This window comes from Plutella xylostella, chromosome 22 (genome assembly GCF_932276165.1).
Source record: "Plutella xylostella chromosome 22, ilPluXylo3.1, whole genome shotgun sequence".
NCBI classification, from domain to species: Eukaryota; Metazoa; Arthropoda; class Insecta; order Lepidoptera; family Plutellidae; genus Plutella; species Plutella xylostella.
The window spans coordinates 5,715,938-5,736,701 of record NC_064002.1 but is presented as its reverse complement, the minus strand read 5'-3'; the positions used below and the strand labels follow the sequence as shown (position 1 = coordinate 5,736,701).

At 37.5% G+C, this 20,764-nt stretch overlaps 1 protein-coding gene across 2 annotated transcripts; it reads left to right on the top strand.

Moving 5' to 3' along the window:
• The first annotated feature begins 42 nt into the window (after nt 1–42).
• Nucleotides 43–20,642, top strand: LOC105389046 (vesicular glutamate transporter 1). 2 transcript variants are annotated; one of them, XM_038122551.2, is made up of 11 exons: nt 43–205; nt 10,051–10,231; nt 13,618–13,736; nt 14,642–14,756; nt 15,804–15,978; nt 16,273–16,373; nt 16,714–16,870; nt 17,159–17,331; nt 18,243–18,346; nt 19,021–19,141; nt 19,479–20,642. In XM_038122551.2, exons 1-11 carry the CDS (start codon nt 141–143, stop codon nt 19,698–19,700), a joined length of 1,533 nt encoding a protein of 510 aa, XP_037978479.1. In that variant the 5' UTR covers nt 43–140; the 3' UTR covers nt 19,701–20,642. The 2 variants fall into 2 exon arrangements, with proteins under 2 accessions (XP_037978479.1, XP_037978477.1); XM_038122549.2 differs by lacking the exon at nt 43–205 and adding an exon at nt 1,883–2,306.
• The last annotated feature ends 122 nt before the right edge of the window (nt 20,643–20,764 follow it).

Sequence of the window (20,764 nt, the reverse complement as noted above, 5' to 3'; positions counted from 1 at the left end):
CCCAATGTCACTGGGTGCGCTTTATTTACAAAGTTTTGTTTACGTTCGATAAGAATTTTTTTATTTGTAAAGTTAAAGTTACTATAAATTTATTTTATGAAAAGAAAATACGTTAGATAACAACAGCTATTTAGTTTGCTATGGTCAAAAGCCAAGAATATGACTACGTGTACTCTCCATTGTGGACGGAGAATGAAGGCAATAGGTAAGTCCATTCATATCGCTGGTATTTTACGTTCTAAACTTTAGTTTGAAAAGTTGTTGAAAAGATTTTCCGTTGTCCGAATTGCTATTCAGTAAGAATACGCAAGCGAGCCACTGTACAAAAGAAAATATGTGATAGCCGTATGGCCTATCACAGTTTTCGAAATAAGTGAAACATGTACATTGTACACTGTACAACCAGCAAAGGGGACTCGTTTAACGATATTTGTATTGTACATTTGGACCTGTATTTCCTGATGGAATGAAGGATAAGAGGTTTTAGAGAATATTCAGTGGGTTTCTTGTCACTGGTAAAAGTGACTGTCAATATTCCAATTATTTTTCCATGCTCCGAACAAAAATGAACTAGCCCTTTAGACCCGGTTTCTCATAACTCAGTTAATTACAGTCTAAATCAAAGATTCGCTGGATTAAGTGTAGCCAATTTAACTAGATTTCAATCACTAACAACCAATATTATTATTAGTTACACTAAAATATGTTTTAGTTATGGAATATACTTACTTACTCTAACTTGTTGTCTATCTTACTCACTGTTATCTTCAAAGAGCTAGTCAGAGGAGACTCACAAGTGAGCCACCCGCTAGTACCAATACTCACTTGATGACTTGATGTTCCGCTCATATACTTATGGCTATAGTTTTTGAATGAGTACAATGTACTTAGGTTAATAATACACATGTAGAATCTAGACATGCAGGTTTCCTCAAAAAGTTTTTCTTCACCATATGAGTAAGTATGTGGTTTAATTGTTCGCTGGATTCAACACAGACTCACAAATGAGCGCCAAGACCTTATCCTTTAGGCCACCACAACTCAATCTATATTCTAATCTATCCGGCCCTGAATTACAGTCAGGTCCCAAATTTAGTCCTGAATTACAGTGTTGTGTGCTAAAATAATATGTATATACCTATGTTAAACTATAAAAGAATTTTTTTTTTTTTTATTACTTTACTATGAGCAGTTGTGTTGAGAGAGTTTGGATAAAAGAAACTTAAAACATAAATTTATAAGCATGCCATATAACTAATTTAAGTTTTTTTATGGTTCGCTGCTAATCAAACTAAATGTTTCACACTTGTATTATTGCTACTACTAAGACTTATATAATAATGTTTTTAATGTACCTACTTACATTAACAGTTGATTACTTAAGTTGATCAGTTCCATTTGTAAATTTTCTGTACTTAATAACAAAACTCAGATATGATTTATATTTTATAGCTTTGAAATAATAAGTATAGTGTTAAAATTTTAAATAACTAAAAATGCTTTGGTCTTAGTAGGTACCCAGTATTTAACGTAAACAACAAGTAAACCTAATCTAAAATCAGGCCTAGGATAGGCACCTTTTATTGTGCGTCTTCATTGAAGGTTTTCCGAGATTTTCAATCATACCAAATAAGATTGCTGTTATATGTGTACCAAATTTTTGCTTAGTAAGTGCAAGTATTGAGTACTTAATCCTACCATTGCTCATAATTGTACCTATCGTGTAGTTACTTACAAACATAATGTTCACATTGTATTGTATTTAACTTTTCAGTAACTAAGTGCCACACATTAACTTATGTTACTTATTTGCTAAGTTACCATCTTCGTAAATACTTACTACTTTAACAATAATTTCTGAACATTTATTAGGTACAATTTCAAAAGGTCGCGAGCACTGCGCAAGTGTACTAACAAGGCGTAAGCGATGTTAGTGTCAGCACAACAGTCGTATTAGTTACGGCGCCCGTCACGTTACCGTGGCGAAATGAGCACACGTAATCAAGTGGGGGTGACGAGGGAATGTCCGTACCACGGGGAGGGGGGCGGCCCGGCCATCAGTGCGAGGTGAGAGGCGCGGGCGACGCGACTGCGCTTATCACTGTTACCGCCAAATATACAATCCCCCATGCCAGTGAAAACAAAACCTTCTCTCGCGCGAATAAGGCTGAGTCATGGCTATGGTGAGAGTGTAGACTAGTGACCTGTGAGAGTTTTCGCGGCCTCCTTTCCACAATGGCGGAGGAGCAGAATGTTGCCGACGACTTGAAGCGACAAGCTGCCATGTTCTACAATTCGACCGCCAGGTATGTTTGATCTTAATTGTGATAACAGTCGTTGTTGTGCGCCGAAGCGGATGTGGTATCGCATTGCTTCGGCCAGACGAGCTGCTGCGGCCTACGATTGGCTCAGAGAATACCTTATTAAAAAATCCGCGTTAATTCAATTCAAAGGCAGTTCTCATGAAGACAAGTGATCGTAAATGCTGACTAAGTATACGGAAGACATACATATATAATCTTACCTATTATGTATTTAGGTTGTATTATGGTTGTAGATTCACCTCATGTATTCATGAATGGTGTTATATTTGCACCTTGCTCATTCAAACGGAGCCTTCGCACCTACCATTTCCCTACCACGCAGGTGGTCCAATGTCCAAGGAGGGAATACCTATAAGTAAGTGGATATTCCCTCTTTGGACATAGGTTTATACATGTTAAATGTTCTTACTTTTGTACTTCAACCAACCTGTATTATTTTTACAGACAACATACCTAGGTAAGTAATAGTAAAATGTAGGTAAAACGTAATCGGTACTGGAAGACCAGGTTTTGCGCGATAAGTGTTACCTATATCTGCTTCTGCTGATACAGCTGCTGTTATGTATCATCTGAAAAACTGTCCGAGTGGCTATGAAAATGTATTTGTAATGTGTCATAATTTTTGCTATCATAGTTCTTGCCACGCACTAGTTTTGAATGAGGTCCCGAATGTCATCTATGGATTTAAAGAAAAATCCATTGGAATGATCGGATTTCGTTTTGAAGTCAGATTAAAAAACTGTCACAATCAAAACATGATCAGCCGGATCAGCCCGTAATCGTCAACTGTTTTTCATGTGCCTTGTCCAACATTCTGGCCTAACCACTACCAGTTCGATCCAATGTCTACTGGTTCAGCTGTCCGGAGTAGCCCCACGTTTCCTCTTCTTGGTCGGTGATGAACAATAGAGCAGCTAGACTATTGTTAGCCAATAGCCACCAGGGCGAGAGACTATCAGGTGAGTCGCTATTCGAGAGGAACTCCTTAGTCTTCCACACTACCTACCTAAAACGTATAACACTGTTTTTACTCCGTCAGGGTTTTAAATCACCAGAAGCGGTACAAACCATGTTATAAATAATTATAATAAGCAATACACTTGTTTACTGTCAGCCTTGAGTAGTCAGGTTTTAATAGGAAGTTGTTCTGTTCTCTGTTGGACACAAAGGTGTTAAGTAATTGTACTTGCATTAGGACATTCTAATATTTCCAATCTACTAAATACGTATCTGACTGAAGTTATTTATGCTACATATAGGTACATACATATAATTATTATCCGTCTCGTTAAAGAACTAAGTAAATAACTGAACAAATGGCTTCTTATTTGTACCTACACTAGCCTCATTTAGCAAAAAAAGATATCGTATAAATCTAAATAAAGCAAGAATCGCTATTGCTCATGTTACCATTTGTGGTAAAAAGAAATATATACTGTAAAGCCTTTTTATTTTTAGTTATAGGTAATTTTGGTAAATGCTATATCTATTGCGCCCATTCAATAAAGATCGATGTATGAAACAGTTATTGTTGTGTCAATCAAGTTTGATTCGATTGGTGTGCACGGGCTGTCTGCGAAAGGTCATGACCTTTAGCTGGAAAATTCATTTCACCCACGGATGAAACCTACTCTGACACCCGATGACGTCACAATGTACAGTTTCAGAGTGGTTTCAGCTTCAGTACGTAAGATACATTATACGTCATGTACGTAACCTCACTTAAACCTTAAAGCCTGAAAATGAACACTAAGATTAATTAGAACCTGAATGCTGCTGAGCTAATTTTGATAAAGTGAAAAGATTTTTTGAAAGGGCTTGAAATGTATATTTAATCAAAACTACACACCATGAATGTGCCATTAAAATACTTCCTTACTAAGTATGTGATGCCTGAATGGCTTTATTGGTACTTAAAATAGAAGTGGTTGAGTTTGACGTCATTCGATTGTATTTGTATCGTTTTTATATTTTTTATCATTTTATGGGATTAGGTAATGAGTACCTAAATAAGTACGTCGCATAGGTACCTAAGCAATTATTTTTTGTCAAATAGGTACTTACTTATGTACACAAAAATTATAAGAAATATTATAATGAATTATCTATTTATGTGGATAATTCACATGTGAACTATAGCTTAAATAGCTATAAGTAATGCTAATATCTTATTTTCTTAAACTCTTATTAAATTAAACTGCCCCTCTGGATGAGTTTGCGTGTAAACACCATTATGATAAAGTAGGGTGTTTCTGATAAAGAAATTGCTTTGCGCTCGCCCCGATTCGTCTTGGGACTCGAGATTCTCGAGAAATCATTTTGCGCAGATTGCTATTATTAAATTAGAATTTTTGGCTTCTACTTAGAAATGATCCAGTAGAAACACAGAATGAGCAGACTGTTTAATTGAATACCTTGTTGTATACCTTAATTTAAAGTGAAAAAACACACAATCTTTATAAATCTCGATTTATGCCATAAATTCATATGGATTTACATTGATTATGCACATCCACATTGTAGTTAACGTAAACGATATTATACGTACCTAAACCTACAAGAATGCCACCAACTTTTATTTTTATTTTTCGATAGAATCTAAAATAGAATCGTCGTTAAGTAACAGTCTGAATGGTATAATAAGTTGAGACACGGGTTACTGGTTTCAAATTCAAGAATGACTCCACCACAGTCTTAAAATACTCTAAAAATTGATTCTTCTTATTAATCGTAAAAATACTTAAACGGATATTGCAAATTTCAAATTTCCGATACCGAGAATACAGATCAGAGTCACATGAAAGTTAACATCAGTATCTATTGAAAATCGTAAAAATATGAAGTTACTAGTTACTTTACCCTTTTATTGAGAACTAGCTGTTCCCGCGAGCTTCGCTACGCCTTAAAAAGTTTTCCCGTGGGAATTCCGGGATAAAAAGTAGCATATGTTTTCTTTCTCAGGGTCTAGACCATATGTATACCAAAATTCATTCAAATCCGTTCAGTAGTTTTGGCGTGAAAGAGTAACAGACAGACACATTTACTTTTATAATATTAGTTAGGATACGTAAAGGTACATACTGTATGTATAGGTACAAGGTGGTATACGTAAGGCTTCGATCCGCTTGTCAAAACCAGACGATTTGTAAATGTTACTTGTAAAACGTAAAGGCACCCTTAGTTAAATGACAAGGGTAAAGGGTTCATAATTAGTTACTGTGAAACTTACAAGCGACACACACATAACGACGCGTACCTAAATCGTACATTTTGACACTTGTACTTTGATTAGCGAAATTGAATGTTGTGTTAAATTCAAAATCAACGTAGGTATTTACTGAGAGTAAATCCCATTACTTTCCTTTGTAACCATTTATGTATGACCGATCACCGACAGACTAACTAGAAATTGATTGATTAAGGATTGCCTTGAAATTAAGACCTTCCAATGTAGGAATGTTTTAAGTATGTAATTCAACTAGGCAGGGGCTGAATCAAGGCTGAATCAGACTGGACTTTAAAAACAAGAACAAAGTTTAAACTATTTCATTCCAACCGAAATAGGTTTTTGGAAGTTTCAGACCCTTCCCTTCCTCCTAAATCCGAAAATAACTTTAGGAGCAGTATAAACTTATTGCAAGAACGCATTTCGGGAATTTTGTGAGTGTGTGTGTTGTCGGATTTTAATGAAAGTTAATCTGGGTTAACAAAAACTTTTTATCCCGTTATGTTCTTAACGAAAAACCTTTTAATGGTGCGTACAGAACGGGTCTGTACGCAGCTTAAGACATAGTGATTCCCGCGAGCAAAAGTTATTAATATTGTAGGTACCTAATTGGTTTATTATTATTAATAATTAATTTCTAGACTTACAACAATGCATCACAGACGAATCAATTCAGCGCAGACATAATGAAAAGCCGAAGAGCCGGTCACTCATTCACTCCCAATGTTGACTCGGTGGTCGAAAATAGGTACCTAATGATTTTCACGTGATCCTCAGCAATTGGGTCACAAACTAATTGGGTCGCCACCAATGACAAGATTCTTACGATTGCCATCCCATTAATGCCACCTCAGGGATGGGACTTAACGAGGCAGCCAGCAGTGAGTAAGGATGCGACAAGATCACACCAGAAATAAATCGTGTTTTAAATTTCCCTTTTTAGATACTTACTTCGATCCTGGCGTTGTCGGTGGAAACTGGGAGCTTAGAATTTATATAGATAGGCTTTTTTACGGTATTGTCGAGACTTTAACTAATTCAGAGAAAATAAACTATATAGCCATCCAAGCTCAGGAAATGAGCTTTGGTCCTAAAGCCTAGACATATACCTAGATCACATGCACCGATTAGACCCGTGGATAACAAAAGCGCTTAGAAAATTATTCAATCTCAGATGACAATGGCAGAGAGGTTGCATTATGGTTTAGTTCAGTGTTTTTCAACCTGTGGGTCGCGACCCCCTGGGGGGTCGCGAAGCTTCTGTAGGGGGGTCGCCAAAGGGCGAAAAAACTGGGAACTTTAGTAAAAAAACAATAAAGACAATTACATAGTATTAATTTATTAAGAAAGACTGTTACTTTAAAAATACTTTTACTTAAAATTTTCTTAAATGCAAGGCTGAGCTTGTTTTTTATTAATCTCATTGTGGATCTGTTTTAGTACAATAGACCACATCCACACCGTAAGGCAGATTACACAGAAGACCGAAGAGTATAATCAACCTCTGTATCTAGCCTTTGTGGACTATGAAAACGCCTTCAACTCCATCGAGACCTGGGCAATTTTGGAAGCGTTGCAGAGATTTCAAATCGACTGACGCTATATCGAGGAGTTGAGGAGTCCGTACGATGCCGCTGGACATGAGATATGTATAAATGGCGAGTACATGTCGCACCTCTCTGTTTCGCGGACGAAATCGTTATTATGGCAGAATCTCTGCAGGAACTCAGCTGGATGATGGAAGTGGCCTAAATGCTGCTTCCCAACGTGTAGGCTTCGGGGTATAAATTGGGACAAGACAAAAGTCATGTAAATGCTCACATCGAACCGGAGCCGGTGATCGTTGGTGAGACCAATCAATGTGAAACAATCGAAGTTGTGCAAGAATACGTCTACTTCGGGCAGACTATTCGGCTAGGCAGAAGCAACTTCGACAAGGAGGCTGCAAGGCGCCTCCAACTGGGTTGGGTTTCATTAGGAAAACTTTGTCAGCACATATTCTTCTTGGCCATCCCTGAAAGCTTGAAGACTAAAGATTTCAACCTGTGCGTCCTGCCATGTACGTATGGTGCAGAGACGTGGGCACTGACGGTAGGACTAGTCCAGCGATTTAAAGTCGCTCAGCATGATATGGAGAGAGCTATGCTTGGGGTTTCTCTGATGGATCGTAAAAAAATGAAGTTATCCGTCAGAGGACTAAGGTTACCGACATCGCTGACAAAATATGCAAGCTGAAGTGGTAATGTGCTGGTCATATCTGCCGAAGAACCGATAACCATTGGGTAAACGAGTTCTCGAGTATAGACCACGAATAGGCAAACGCAGCGTGGGAGGCCTTCTTTCCTGGATCAAAGACGACGACCTTGTGTATATTTTTTTTGTAAAGCCAGTTATTTTGTCTTTTTATTTTAATTTCACCCTTGAAAACTTTTATTCAAGATATTTAAATGCTCAAAAAAATCAGAAAGAAAAAGCTAATTTCAAAAAAGAAATTCCGGGTCGCAATGGCATTAGTCGTACGTACCTATGTACAATTGTACATGGCCACACGTATCCGATGTGTGTAATTGTAAAATAATGTGTTTTTAAATCCGATAAGTATGCGTACTATTGGGCATGAGCTGGCACGAAGTCGAAGGCGTGGCACAGGACCGGTCAGAGTGAAAATCTACACTTCGAGCCCTATGTCCCTGATTAGGGATCCCAGGACCTGATGATGATGATGCGTACTACTTCGAATCCTAATCATGGAGACCATAAATACGTCGTATGGAATGAATATTGTGAATACTGTAACAGTGTAACATACACATACATACATGATATAAAACCGAAAGGGTCAAGGGGGTCGCGAAATATTTTTTTATTCCAGGGGGGTCGCGTCATGAAAAAGGTTGAAAAACACTGGTTTAGTTAATCCATTACCCGTGTAGCTACTTATTCGTGCTCATGTCTTTGAAAAGGGATTGTAGTGGATTAAAACAGATGTAACAGCATAATCCAAATAAGTACAATATTACCAATCCTATGTAACTGATTAATTGCTTACTCATTTCAAATCTGTAATCCCGTTTTACCCTGACAGTGACATAGCACCAAATTACTCCTAAACGAAAAGGCTGCAATATTAAATTGTAGAACATTTAAAAGCGCATCAGAATCTTACCAACTAAAACATAAATATTATGATCAAATAATATTACTTATTATTTTTTAATTGAAGCGATTTCATTTTGGCGTTTTGTGGATGGCACTTTTTCATTGCTAGAGAACTTTACCCCGCAAATACATCTCAAATACATTTTTCAAGAATAACCTAAGTTTATTTCAAGGCTATTAAATTTGTTTGTGTGGTTTCCTGTACCTACTTGCGTACTGAGATCCTGTGATATGGAGCACTCGGATATGGCTGATGAGCACAACAGCCACCGAAGCGTAAATAACAAGGGAACTTCTAATTGGACTGATTTATTCACTACAGTAGAGTGCTGTTATAACTAGAGTGATACATTATATTTGTAAGTAGTTAAGTACTTAGTAAGTAGTAAGTAGTTTAGTAGTACCTATAGGATAGTAAGAAGTAGAGAGAAGAACCTATCCATAACTCTCCACTTTGATACAGTCATATACTTAGATAATATAAATAAATATTTCATTTCAAATTCAAATATTTCATTATAAAAATATCAATGGCTAAACGCTGATGATTTTAATAAAACATGCCTTATTAATTATTTTAATAAGAATTAGAGTGACCTGACCTCCATATAACTCCTTTATGAGGGGTTTCCCAAGTCCCACCATAGACGACAGCTACTAAAAAAACCGGCCAAGTGCGAGTCGGGCTCACGCACAAAGGGTTCCGTAGCAGCAAATATAATATTACAGTTAAATCAACCTATCTCAAAAACTATAAGAGATACTTTGATCAAACCAAAAATCGTTGAAAGAGTTAATTAGCATGCATCACCTCTATTTTTTTTAGAATTTTATACCCCGTAGTTATAAAAATAGAGGGGGGGGGACATACTTTTTACGACTTTGAGAGCTGATATCTCAAAAACCGTTCACTTTAAGAAAAATGTTTTTTAGAAAACTTTATATCATTTTAAAAGACCTTTCCATTGATACCCCACACGGGTATGTACATCGAAAAAAAAAATTTCATCCCTCAGTTACATGTATGGGGGGCCCCACCCCCAATTCTTTTTTTTACTATTTAGTGTCATATTTTTGTAGCGGTTCATACAACACATATTCCCATCAAATTTCATCACTGTAGTACTTATAGTTTCCGAGTAAATCGGCTGTGACAGACGGACAGACGGACAGACGGACATGACGAAACTATAAGGGTTCCGTTTTTGCCATTTTGGCTACGGAACCCTAAAAAACCGACTATACATGGCGTTAGTAATACCATCGTACTAGGTATCTATCGAACGTTTTTTAATGAACTTTCAGAAATCTTCCCAATCTAACCGCAGTCTTCTTCCCCAGACAAGACGCCCCGGCGCAGCCGCCAACCCTCTGCTTCTGGCGCAAGCGGCGGCTGGTGGTGGCTCTTCTGGCGTTCTTCGGCTTCTTCAACGTGTACGCGCTGAGAGTGAACCTGTCGGTGGCCGTGGTCGCCATGACCGAGCCCGTCGAGACCGTGTTGGAGAATGGGACTGTTGTGTTTGTGAGTTGAAATGAATTAGATCTTCACACACTGTTCAGTGCGAGTGTTTAGTAGACGTAGGTACATTGTTGAGTATGTATGGAAGATTCAAAAGTTTTGCAAATACTGCACAAGACGCCCAGCAATGTACCTACACAAAAGCATTGTTACTATGTGAGGGGGGTCAGATTTCTCTGCACATGACCGTACGTCTACTTAACACTCGCACTAAACAGTGTGTGAATCGACCTTTATTGTTGTGGGTGCAGATGTTGGAATGGGTTTGGCTGTACACGATCGACGATGGTATTTTAAAGAAGCAGTTGGTAAGTAGGTATATTAGATTCTGGCCCGTGATAGGTAGTTTATAGGTGACTGACCCTAGCCCAAATAAAATATTAACCATTGTTAAATTAAATCTTAGGCATGTCAAGCTCAGTAGTTGTTGCTGTCCTGACTTTACTACTTTATAAATCAGCTTTAACCTAGGTTTAACTAGGTATATATATGTATTTATAAGTGCACACGACGTTTTCTCACGCGCACTTACGGAAAGTTTCAAATGGATATTAGATGTTGTATAGTTAGTCGTTGCTTTAATAGTTTTTAAGATAATAAGGTACTTAGCTGGAAAGTAGTAAAGTTTTCCGAATAGAATGAAATGGGTTTTCTACTTGGTCTTAATTACGTTTTGATATGTTTAAAGTTTGGCATGGTCTGGTCCGATAAGGTTGGAGTATACTTTAGCTTAGACATCACCAACATCTCCAAAGCCAATTAAATAGTCTGTGTAAAAAAAATAATGTAAGTGTTAATTTAAAGTTTTTATGCACTTTACAATCCCCTTTCTTACTACATCATAGCCATACATAAACTAACTTAAAAACTGGTAATACACAGTTAGTAAACTACGTAATCTAACGATTGATTACCTCCATGTAGCTAACATGTTGCTATAGTGCCCCTAACATTAGTCCAATTTTTGTTTCCTAAAATTATTTTTATGGGTTCGCTAACGTTTTACGTTGTAAAGTGAACTAATGGTTGGCTCTAGGCGTGTCAGCTGAATTGCTCTTGCAAGCTCGCTCACTACGCACTTTCATTTTTATAGCTACGGGAAAATCTAATCATTTCTCAACAGCCTACGTAAATGGCTCTTTTAGAAGTTAGCACGAGTGCAACAAATTGGAAATAAATAAAGAGGCATTACTCGGAACATTTCTTCAATCCCATATTTTCCTTGAAACAATTTATTGACTCGTGACCGTAAAAACTAGCGACCTCGTCAGAGACCGGTCAAAATCTGTACTTTGGGAGTCATAAACGTAGCAAGAAAAAGCTTTTTGTCGCGACATAACAAAAGTTACCTTATTACAAGGGATTAGGGCTGTGGAATTTACGGCGTGACCTATATTTCATTTGGCGTGGGAGAATGTACCTTAAAGCATCTGTTTCTAAGTGGATTTAGTTGAGTTATTTACTAAGTTTCCAAGTTTGTGTAGCGTAGTTATAATTTGTTGTCACCTGGTGATAAAGTCTTAATTTGTTTGGCAAGTATCATATGTTCATGTTCGCGAAACAGTGGATCCGACCTATATTTTGAACAGTTATCGCTCGTAATAAAAGGGTTGCGGGAGAGGGAAGGCGATTTGCGATACTTACTTACCGTAAAAACGTACTTTAGTTTGGACGTAAAACGTTAAAAGATTATAAACATGGTATTTTGCGAGTGACCCCTGACTCTGGGTGTTATTGTTTATGGGTCCTCAAATTCATGGATGGATTGTTCAATGTTCTAGAAATTAACTCTAGTGTGTTGAACTTATGTGTAGGTAGTTGTAATATTCTTGGACCGAAGTAAAATATTTTCATTCCATGAAGTTGGTTACGAAGTCTGGCTCAAAGTAAATAAACGAACACGACGCTATGTTTACCTACAGGCGATAACATTGACGGAGACGGACAGTCTTTTAAATATTTACTTGTGATAAGTATCTACTAGAAAAATATTAAGTAAATTACTCTAGGCTTGTACTGCGAGTTTAGTTTTGCCTTAAATTCTGTAAGGATTTTGGTATATTATAATTATTCTATTCTCTGTAGGGGTGTTGGTGCGTGCACTTGGCTCTCTCGAATGGAACCTCTGTGCATATTCCCAAGTCTAACTTAAACTGCTTTCTTGCTAGGACTACCTATTTCCCACCACGCTTTTCCACTGCAAGTATTGTGGGTTGTTTCACACATGTAGATACATGTGCTAAATCTAGATATGCAGCTTATTCACACCAAGTATGGTCAATGGTCAATAAAATAATAAATTACATACCTACGTTGATAATGATAATCACAACTATCAAAACATTGATAAAAGAAGATCTCCTAGTTTTAGAGTCGGTCGCGCGGTCGTAAGATAAATACACAATTACACACAATGTTACTCTAAGCTAACAAAAGTGTTATCTTATTTACAAAGCACTTACTGTGTGTTTGTGTTTATCTCTGTGTGTATTGTGTTTCAGCTGTAGTTATGTTCAGGATAATAAGATCTTATCGTCTCAGCTTCAGTAGTAATTATGGATTTAGTGTTTTGCTGAAATGTGATTGTGGTGTTGCCATTGTATTTTTATGTTGGAGGATCGGGGCCCTATTGTGAAGTCAAAACGAAGTAATTAGTGTCAGGTTCAATACGAAAATTGTTGTCAATACTAGTTTGCGATGGGGGGGCAGTTATGAATGCCGAATAGTTACTTGAACTTTTTATTTAAAAAACAACGTGCGTATAGTTACTTTGTATCCACTAGTAGTAATAGCTAGCATGTCATGTCAGCACCATAAAATAAGAGGGTAAGTGTGAGTAATAGTGAGTATGTAAATGTAACATGGTATGCCGGAAATTAACATACACCCTATCTGGATAAAACTATAAAACCTTCATGTGTATTTTATGATAAATGGATATGATAAACTCTCTATTTTCATGCCATAAATAAAATATCCCTTAATAGGTACAAGCTCATCAATACCCGTGTTTTCGAGTTTTAATTATTATGGCAGATAGGAATCGGAAATGTTTATTATAACAAAGTTCTAATGCAATTCCAGTGAGCGGCGGTGTATTGGTTTAGTATGCCGAGTGTTCACAGTTTGTTTGTTTGTTTGTTAGCAGTTTGCCTAATGTGAAGGCAACCTAAGTTACAGATATAAGTGTGCTTACCATAGAAATAATCTTCTCCTTCTTCTTTTGAGCCTTTTTCTTATTGAGCGTCAGCTTTGTGCCTCATGTCACGCTATTTTACCCTATCCTTTGTCATACCCTCATTCCACACTCTCTCATTATTATCTTTCACGCAATCAAGCCACCCTCCCTTATACCCTAGAAATAATATCATAAAACACCCAATTTCCAGAAGCCGGAGTTCGAGTGGAGCTCGCAGACGAAAGGGCTGGTGCTGAGCTCGTTCTTCTACGGCTACATCTGCACTCAGCTGCTGGGCGGCTGGCTCGCGGCTAAGATCGGAGGTAACAGGTCCGTTCCGTTTCTGTGCACCGTGTCGACTAATACTTACTAACTTTTTTTGTTGTTCAGCTGATGTGGCACGGCTTTGTTATCGACGTAGATAATCGTCACTATATCGCGAGTTTATCGACGTCGGTAACAGACCCGTGAAGCTGCCGTATGAATGTAATACTTAAAATGTGTGAATTTACTGTTTATGCTTGCACCTAATGTACCCTACTTTTATATTTATTTGGGCATTTAAATTGAAGTTGAACCATGCCTGAGGAATATTAGTATTAGTGTCAAACACTACAGCCCACTAGCGTTTGTCACCGTGCACCATGGTGAAAAGATTTTACATAGGTACGTTTGCATCAAAGTTATACTTATCACATTCCTATCTGATTAAATGATATCGATTGTTATATATTAGTTATCGCTCGTGAGACTGAGATATTTGAAGCTTTGAAGTTGTTCAACGATATTATTTAGGTCAATTTTGGATGTAGAAAAGGTATACCTAATCTTATTACACAAATAAAACCTGTCGCATTCCTTCATATTATGTTTCGTAAGTATTAGGTACCTATAGGACCACTATATATTTCAAGCCTGATATGTAGATACGAACTTACTTATTATTTATAAATCAGATAACGAATCACATTGTCACAATCCTAACATAAAACCACAGCAATTAATGCTTAGTCCTAACACAACACCACTTATTATAAAAGAAGACAAAAGATAGTTCTGCTTAAAACTCGGCTTAAGGCTTCCGATTTTACGTATGAAAGCTCTGGAATATAACCTGTTCTAAACCTGTCCTATCTTTAAACTACGTTTTATACTAAGGGGAAAAATGACCTACATATCGCCACGCGCTTCCACCAGCTACCAACCAATTCAAGCACCTCTCCTCTCAATTCCAGGGTATTCGCCATTGGGATCGGTATGACGTCACTGCTGACGCTTTTCACGCCGCCGCTGGCGCACACCAGCACCGCGCTGCTGGTCGCTGTCAGGGTGCTGGAGGGACTGTTTGAGGTAAAATACATAATATATTAATAATTATAATATTATGTATGTGGGGATATCTCACATACTGCCGTCCGACCTCAAACTAGGCAGAGATGGGTTAGAACATACACAGATACTTAAGAGGAGAGTATACCTTCGCGATTCTAGCGAAATAGGTACTTATTTAGGAAAACATTCGCTATCGCTTGTACTCTCATGGCTCTGGCACGGGTGCGATAGAGATGCACTGCAGCTCGCGACTGACAATAGGTACTTTTCTTGATGAAATTCTGGTTTCGGGAGAAACGTTAACGTTTACACTAACTAAATAACAACCAATCTCTTAAAAAATAAAAAAATAAATCTTTATTTTAAAAAATAAATCTTAATAAATAATTTTGAGTTTGAGTTTGAAAGTTTTTATCACAAAAATTACGTTATTTGAGGTGCCTATAATTTTGAATCTATAGAAAATTTAGAAAAAAGGAAAAGCTATAAACCTAGTAATTCCTTGTGTCAATAACATACAAAAAAATCATGGAGATTGGATAATATTTAGAGGTAGTAAAACGTTTTCTCTTTTTTATGGACGAGCAAGTGGTATACTTCCCTCTTAAGTAGATAGATACATATTAACGTCCAAGACCAGTTTTGTATTGTACCTTATATACTTAATAGCATAACTATCGAAAAGATTGTATGTGAGTTAAAAGTAAGTAAATTTACAAAGTCATAAACATGAAATTATTGTTGTACGACAGCATAGGTACAATCATTTGCACTTATCGGGTACTTTAATGGCATATCGAATGGAAACAATGTGTATTCGTCATACTTTACACACAAAATACAATCACGCATAACACAGATATTAAATTAAGGCCTTATTTTGACATGGTAGGTATTAAGTTTTTTTTACATATTTCATGTTTGAATTTTTGACAAATCCACAAATGCAGATATTTGAACTACTTATAAGTCTTATAACGTTCTTCGTAAAGTTCACACTGCCAGTGTTGCATAAAGTACCTACTTGATTTATAATCTAACAACTACTATATTATCTTATTCCAGGGTGTAACATACCCGTGCATCCACGCAGTATGGGCGCAGTGGGCGCCGAGCAACGAACGCGCCAGGCTAGCCACCTTCGCATTCAGTGGATCTTACGCCGGCACCGTAGTATCCATGCCTGTGTGCTCCCTACTGGCACACTACACTGGCTGGCCAGGCATATTTTATGTTTTCGGTGAGTAAAAAAGAATCAATTAAAAAAAAGATAAAAGTTAAAGGAGTATTTTCAACCGTCGTTTGTCGCTCGAGCGCTGATTGCGTGTTGAACGGCAGAGAATCGAGCGCTTAATCATCTGTCATCTTGACTTGTTGCGTCAAAATTAGTTCAGTGGTTTCCTTGGGGTTGCTTGTCCTTATTTATTTCCCGACGTTTCAGTTCCCTCATAGTACTCTTTGGTTCCCTCTGTAAGTGAAATATTTTAAAGTGAATGCAAATATGAAAACTTATTATTATGGCTGTTATTTTCAGGTCTTCTTGGTCTAATTTGGACGACGGTATGGTGGTTGGTGGTGAAGGAATCACCTGAAAAGGATCCTCTCATAACACCGGCTGAATTGAAATACATACAAGTAATTATTACTTTTATTCCTTTTGTAATGAAATATTTTAAACATAATTATCTCGTAATCGACGCTAGACATAGGTCTCTTTATCATCGGCCGTCTCATCTAACCACTATCTACGGCTACGGTCCTTAGTACGGCGGGCCGCAGGCCCACTCTACGCTTCTTTTGTTTTCATCTTTTATTGATTCCTAACCGATCTTCTGATCAAAAAGAGTCATTTATAGTCACCATTTTAAAGACCATGTTATTTTTAGATTGATTCAAGACAGAGTGAAAAATGTGTACAAACAATCGTTAGTATTCCCTCTTCCAATCCACTCATCCGCCATCTATCTTATTCCAGGAGTCCCGCGGCTCGCACTCTCTAGAAACTTCCAAAGTGCGTCACCCGTGGCGACGCATGCTGGCTTCTGGCCCGGTTTGGGCCATCGTGGCCGCGCACTTCGCCGAGAACTGGGGCTTTTACACGCTGCTCACCTTCCTGCCTACATTTATGAAGGGTCAGTTTCTTTTCATATATTCAGATTTTTATGAAATTAGGGGTTCGACACTCTTTATTCCAAATGGTCCATCAATTTGGTTGCGCGGTGATCGCGACACACTTTTATCCAAGATCCCTCACCCATAAATCTATACGCGGTGTCTAGAGGTATAAAAAAGCCCTTATGTTGTCTGTAAAAATGGTCCAAAACCATTCCTCATCGTTGAAATGAAATGAAGTAAGTAATGTAAGCATAAAAATACTCCTAAACATTTTAAATGAAACAACTATGTTTTCCAACTTCCAGACGTGTTCAAGTTCGAGACATCACAGACGGGCTGGCTGGCGGCAGTACCATATTTGGCCATGGCCATAGTTTTACAAGTGGCCGGGCACTTGGCCGATTGGCTGCTCAGCAACGGGAAACTATCACGGACCAATATTAGGAAGCTGTTCAACTGTGGAGCGTTTTTGGCACAGGTACGTTTGTGTAAATGAGTAGTGACCGAGCACCGAAAAGATTAACTGCCAGTTCATACCGATGACTGGTAGTTACTTTCATACTATTTTGACACATTAAAAGTTACAACCAGTCAAAATCGTATGAAAGATACTACCAGTCATCGGTAGAGATAGAGTTATTGAAACTGTCAGTAAAAACACTTGTAAGCGCATCACCTTAGTAAGCTTCCGCAGTAGGTACATGATAATAGACACAGAATGCTTGCTCGAAACCCTATTGTAAACGCAGTAGTGTTCCCTTTCACAGTATTTATGTAAATTTTTAGACTGTATACAACATAATAGCAACTTTTTTTTCTTTCTAAATCACTTTCCCATGGCATAATTTGTTAAACTTTAAATTTATTTCATAAATATAATCTAAAATACTAGCAACTGGCCACAAATAATGCCTAATTTAAGTATATATTTAACTTCTAAAATACAGGTTTTTACCTAGTTTAGAAGTTATAAAAATACATAATAAACTACTGCATTATTTGTTACCACCAAAAACTCAAAACAGATATTTTTTTGTATAAGTCTAAAGTTAAGTTAATTTTAGGCCATATTAATATTAAGTTACTTTTTGTGTGTTTTTTTTTTTTGGTCAAAATAAACATTCTTCTTCTTCTTCTTCTAATAATGTATATGAGTTTACCCTAGAAATCTTATACATACATATTTTGAGAAAATTGCGGCCATCTTCGCAGATGTTTGCGCAACAGATCAACAACGGCCGAGCAGCATATAGCACGCACCAATAGCTTAGCGTGATTTTGACAAACACCACGGGCTTTTGAAAATTGTCTTCCGCGTATAGGTAAAGATACATTTTAAATCTCGCATCGGCTTACTAATAATCACTCCCTCGTTTCCACTAATTCCAGACGGTGTTCATGGTGTCAGCGGCGTATGCCACATCTGTGGTAGGCTGTGTGGCGTGCCTCACCATCGCCGTCGGGCTCGGCGGGTTCGCCTGGGCTGGGTTCGCGTAAGTATTATACTTCGTTATTGTTGAGTGGTAATTTTAAAAAATACAAATCTCACTTACTTATTCCCAATTTCCGCTGGGGAGCAAAGGGCCGAAGTGAAGCGCTGCAACTCTTACTTAACGATCTTGAGCCAGCTCAGAGACATCCCCGCCTGGCCCATTTCCTTTTTGACAGAGCGCTGCCATGTCTCTCGCGGTCTGCCGAGTCTTCAGTTACAAAAATAAATGCTGATTAACTAAAATGTGCCTAATGGGGAAGGAATCGCTTTGTGGTTATACATAAGTTCATAATAAGCAACTATACGTCCTACATTGACATAGTAGATATGTCCTAAGGACCGCACAACACTCTTGGCTTTTATGCTTTCAACCCCTACCGGCTACATTATCTAAGGGTGTTGGTCGAGCGGGCTGGAGGGCGTCCAAAGCTCCGTTTGCCTATTCGTGGTTTACACTCAAGAACTCACATAGGTACTCAAAGATTGATACTTTCACAGATATGAGTGGCTTACTGGCACTTCAGCTTGCATATTACAAGACGTGATAGGGAGTGCCTAGGAATTGGTTTGAGGGTCTCTAACTCCGTCATTCACGCAGTGGTGGCATTTTATAGGAATATCCGGACGTACTTACTTTTGCCTGATTACAAACAACACCATTTATCTAATTTCCAGAGTGAACCACCTGGACATAGCGCCGCCTCACGCCGGAGTCCTCATGGGCCTGTCCAACACCGTGGCCACGCTGCCCGGCATCATCAGCCCGCCGCTCGCCGGCTCTATAGTCACTGAGAATGTAAGTGTAATCTTTAACCTTCTGATCTTTTCAAAATCCGCCCTAGACGAAAGCAAAAGCGATTAATTTTATGCAACACGGTGGTTAATCGTGGGACAATCGACTGTTGCATAAAACCGTTCAGAATCTGTCAATTTAGTATCAAAGATGAAAAAACAGACCACAAAAATACTCATTGAATATATTGTGAATTTTCAACGCCATCTTTCGCTCTCACCAAATACCATTTCATAACACCAACCGATAAACGCATATTAATTATTTCAACAAGTAGACTGCAGAAGTATTTTCTTATTTACGTACATAATAATTAACTCGCATTTGTTTCCTATTTCAGACGGCGGAACAATGGCGGGCCGTGTTTTTCATCACTAGCGCCATCTACCTGATTGGAGCGGTAATTTACGGCGTGTTCTGTTCAGCGGAAAAGCAACCTTGGGTCGTAGAGATTAAGAGCGAACCGAGCTTCGACACTGACGCCACTTCGGTCACTACGACGCAAGATAGAACTAATTTCGCGTACACAAATAAGGCTATGGACAGCAATTCAGAGATGTAATGTAACTGAGTAATTTAATAATTAAGTTTGTATATTTTTGTGATAGTTTAGCTCTTTGACATTTGCGTGTTTCATAATTTTTGTTATTTTTTCTAACTATCTGTATATAACTGGATTTTTATAAATAATTTTGTTTGTACCTGTCGGCTATATACAAATGAGGGTTGAATGAGTTTTAGCTGCCTATCAAACGCTTCCGTCCGTTAATTAACTTATTTCGTATATTTTACTCAACTTCTTATTTCAACATCATTCATATCATCAAACGGCGTAAAACATTCCTTGACAGAGTTAGTGTAAATATAGCACATATTTTGCTTCGAATGTATTGTATAAAATAATAGTAAGTACTCTTCTTCGTATAATAATTTTAAATTTTCATAAATTTTAAATGTATAGAGTGTAGTAAGCTATTGTAAATTCATAGGTAAGGCTTTTTAATGAGTAGATAGTTCCTTTGTAATGTTTGTTGTGAGTACCTATTTAGTCCATATTAATTTTATCCGGTAGTTAAAGCTATTTTATTTTAGGGCTAATTTTTCAATGTCAATGTCATGCTCTAATGCAAACATTCAGATGCGACAGCATCAGAATTATTATTCCCATGATAACTTTTATCTGACTTCTGAAAAATTAGGCCTAAAATCTGTACGTATACATACATCATAGTTAACTTGTATACAGCTGATAACTATATTTTTTTACCGCTATGCATTTCCTGCCGTAAAGTCTAGCACAAAAGATGACTGGCATTTTGCTGTCTGACAAAATTATAAATTATATTTAGTAATTTTCATTATATTGTACTTTAACTATTCAATCATAAATGTAATGATTCCTATCTTTAGTAAGTACTTATATCTTAAAGATCTGAATGTGATGTCTGCTATATCTAAGTGACAAATTAATATTTAAGAAATAAATGAATTATTTCCAGCAGCATTTACCTACTGTACTTAATTCAGAGAATAAAACACCTTACTGCTAAGCAGTTATCGCATCATACAGGTAAGGTATTGATATTATCATTTTCCGCTTCGCACTTGCCACACCTTTATCTCTCG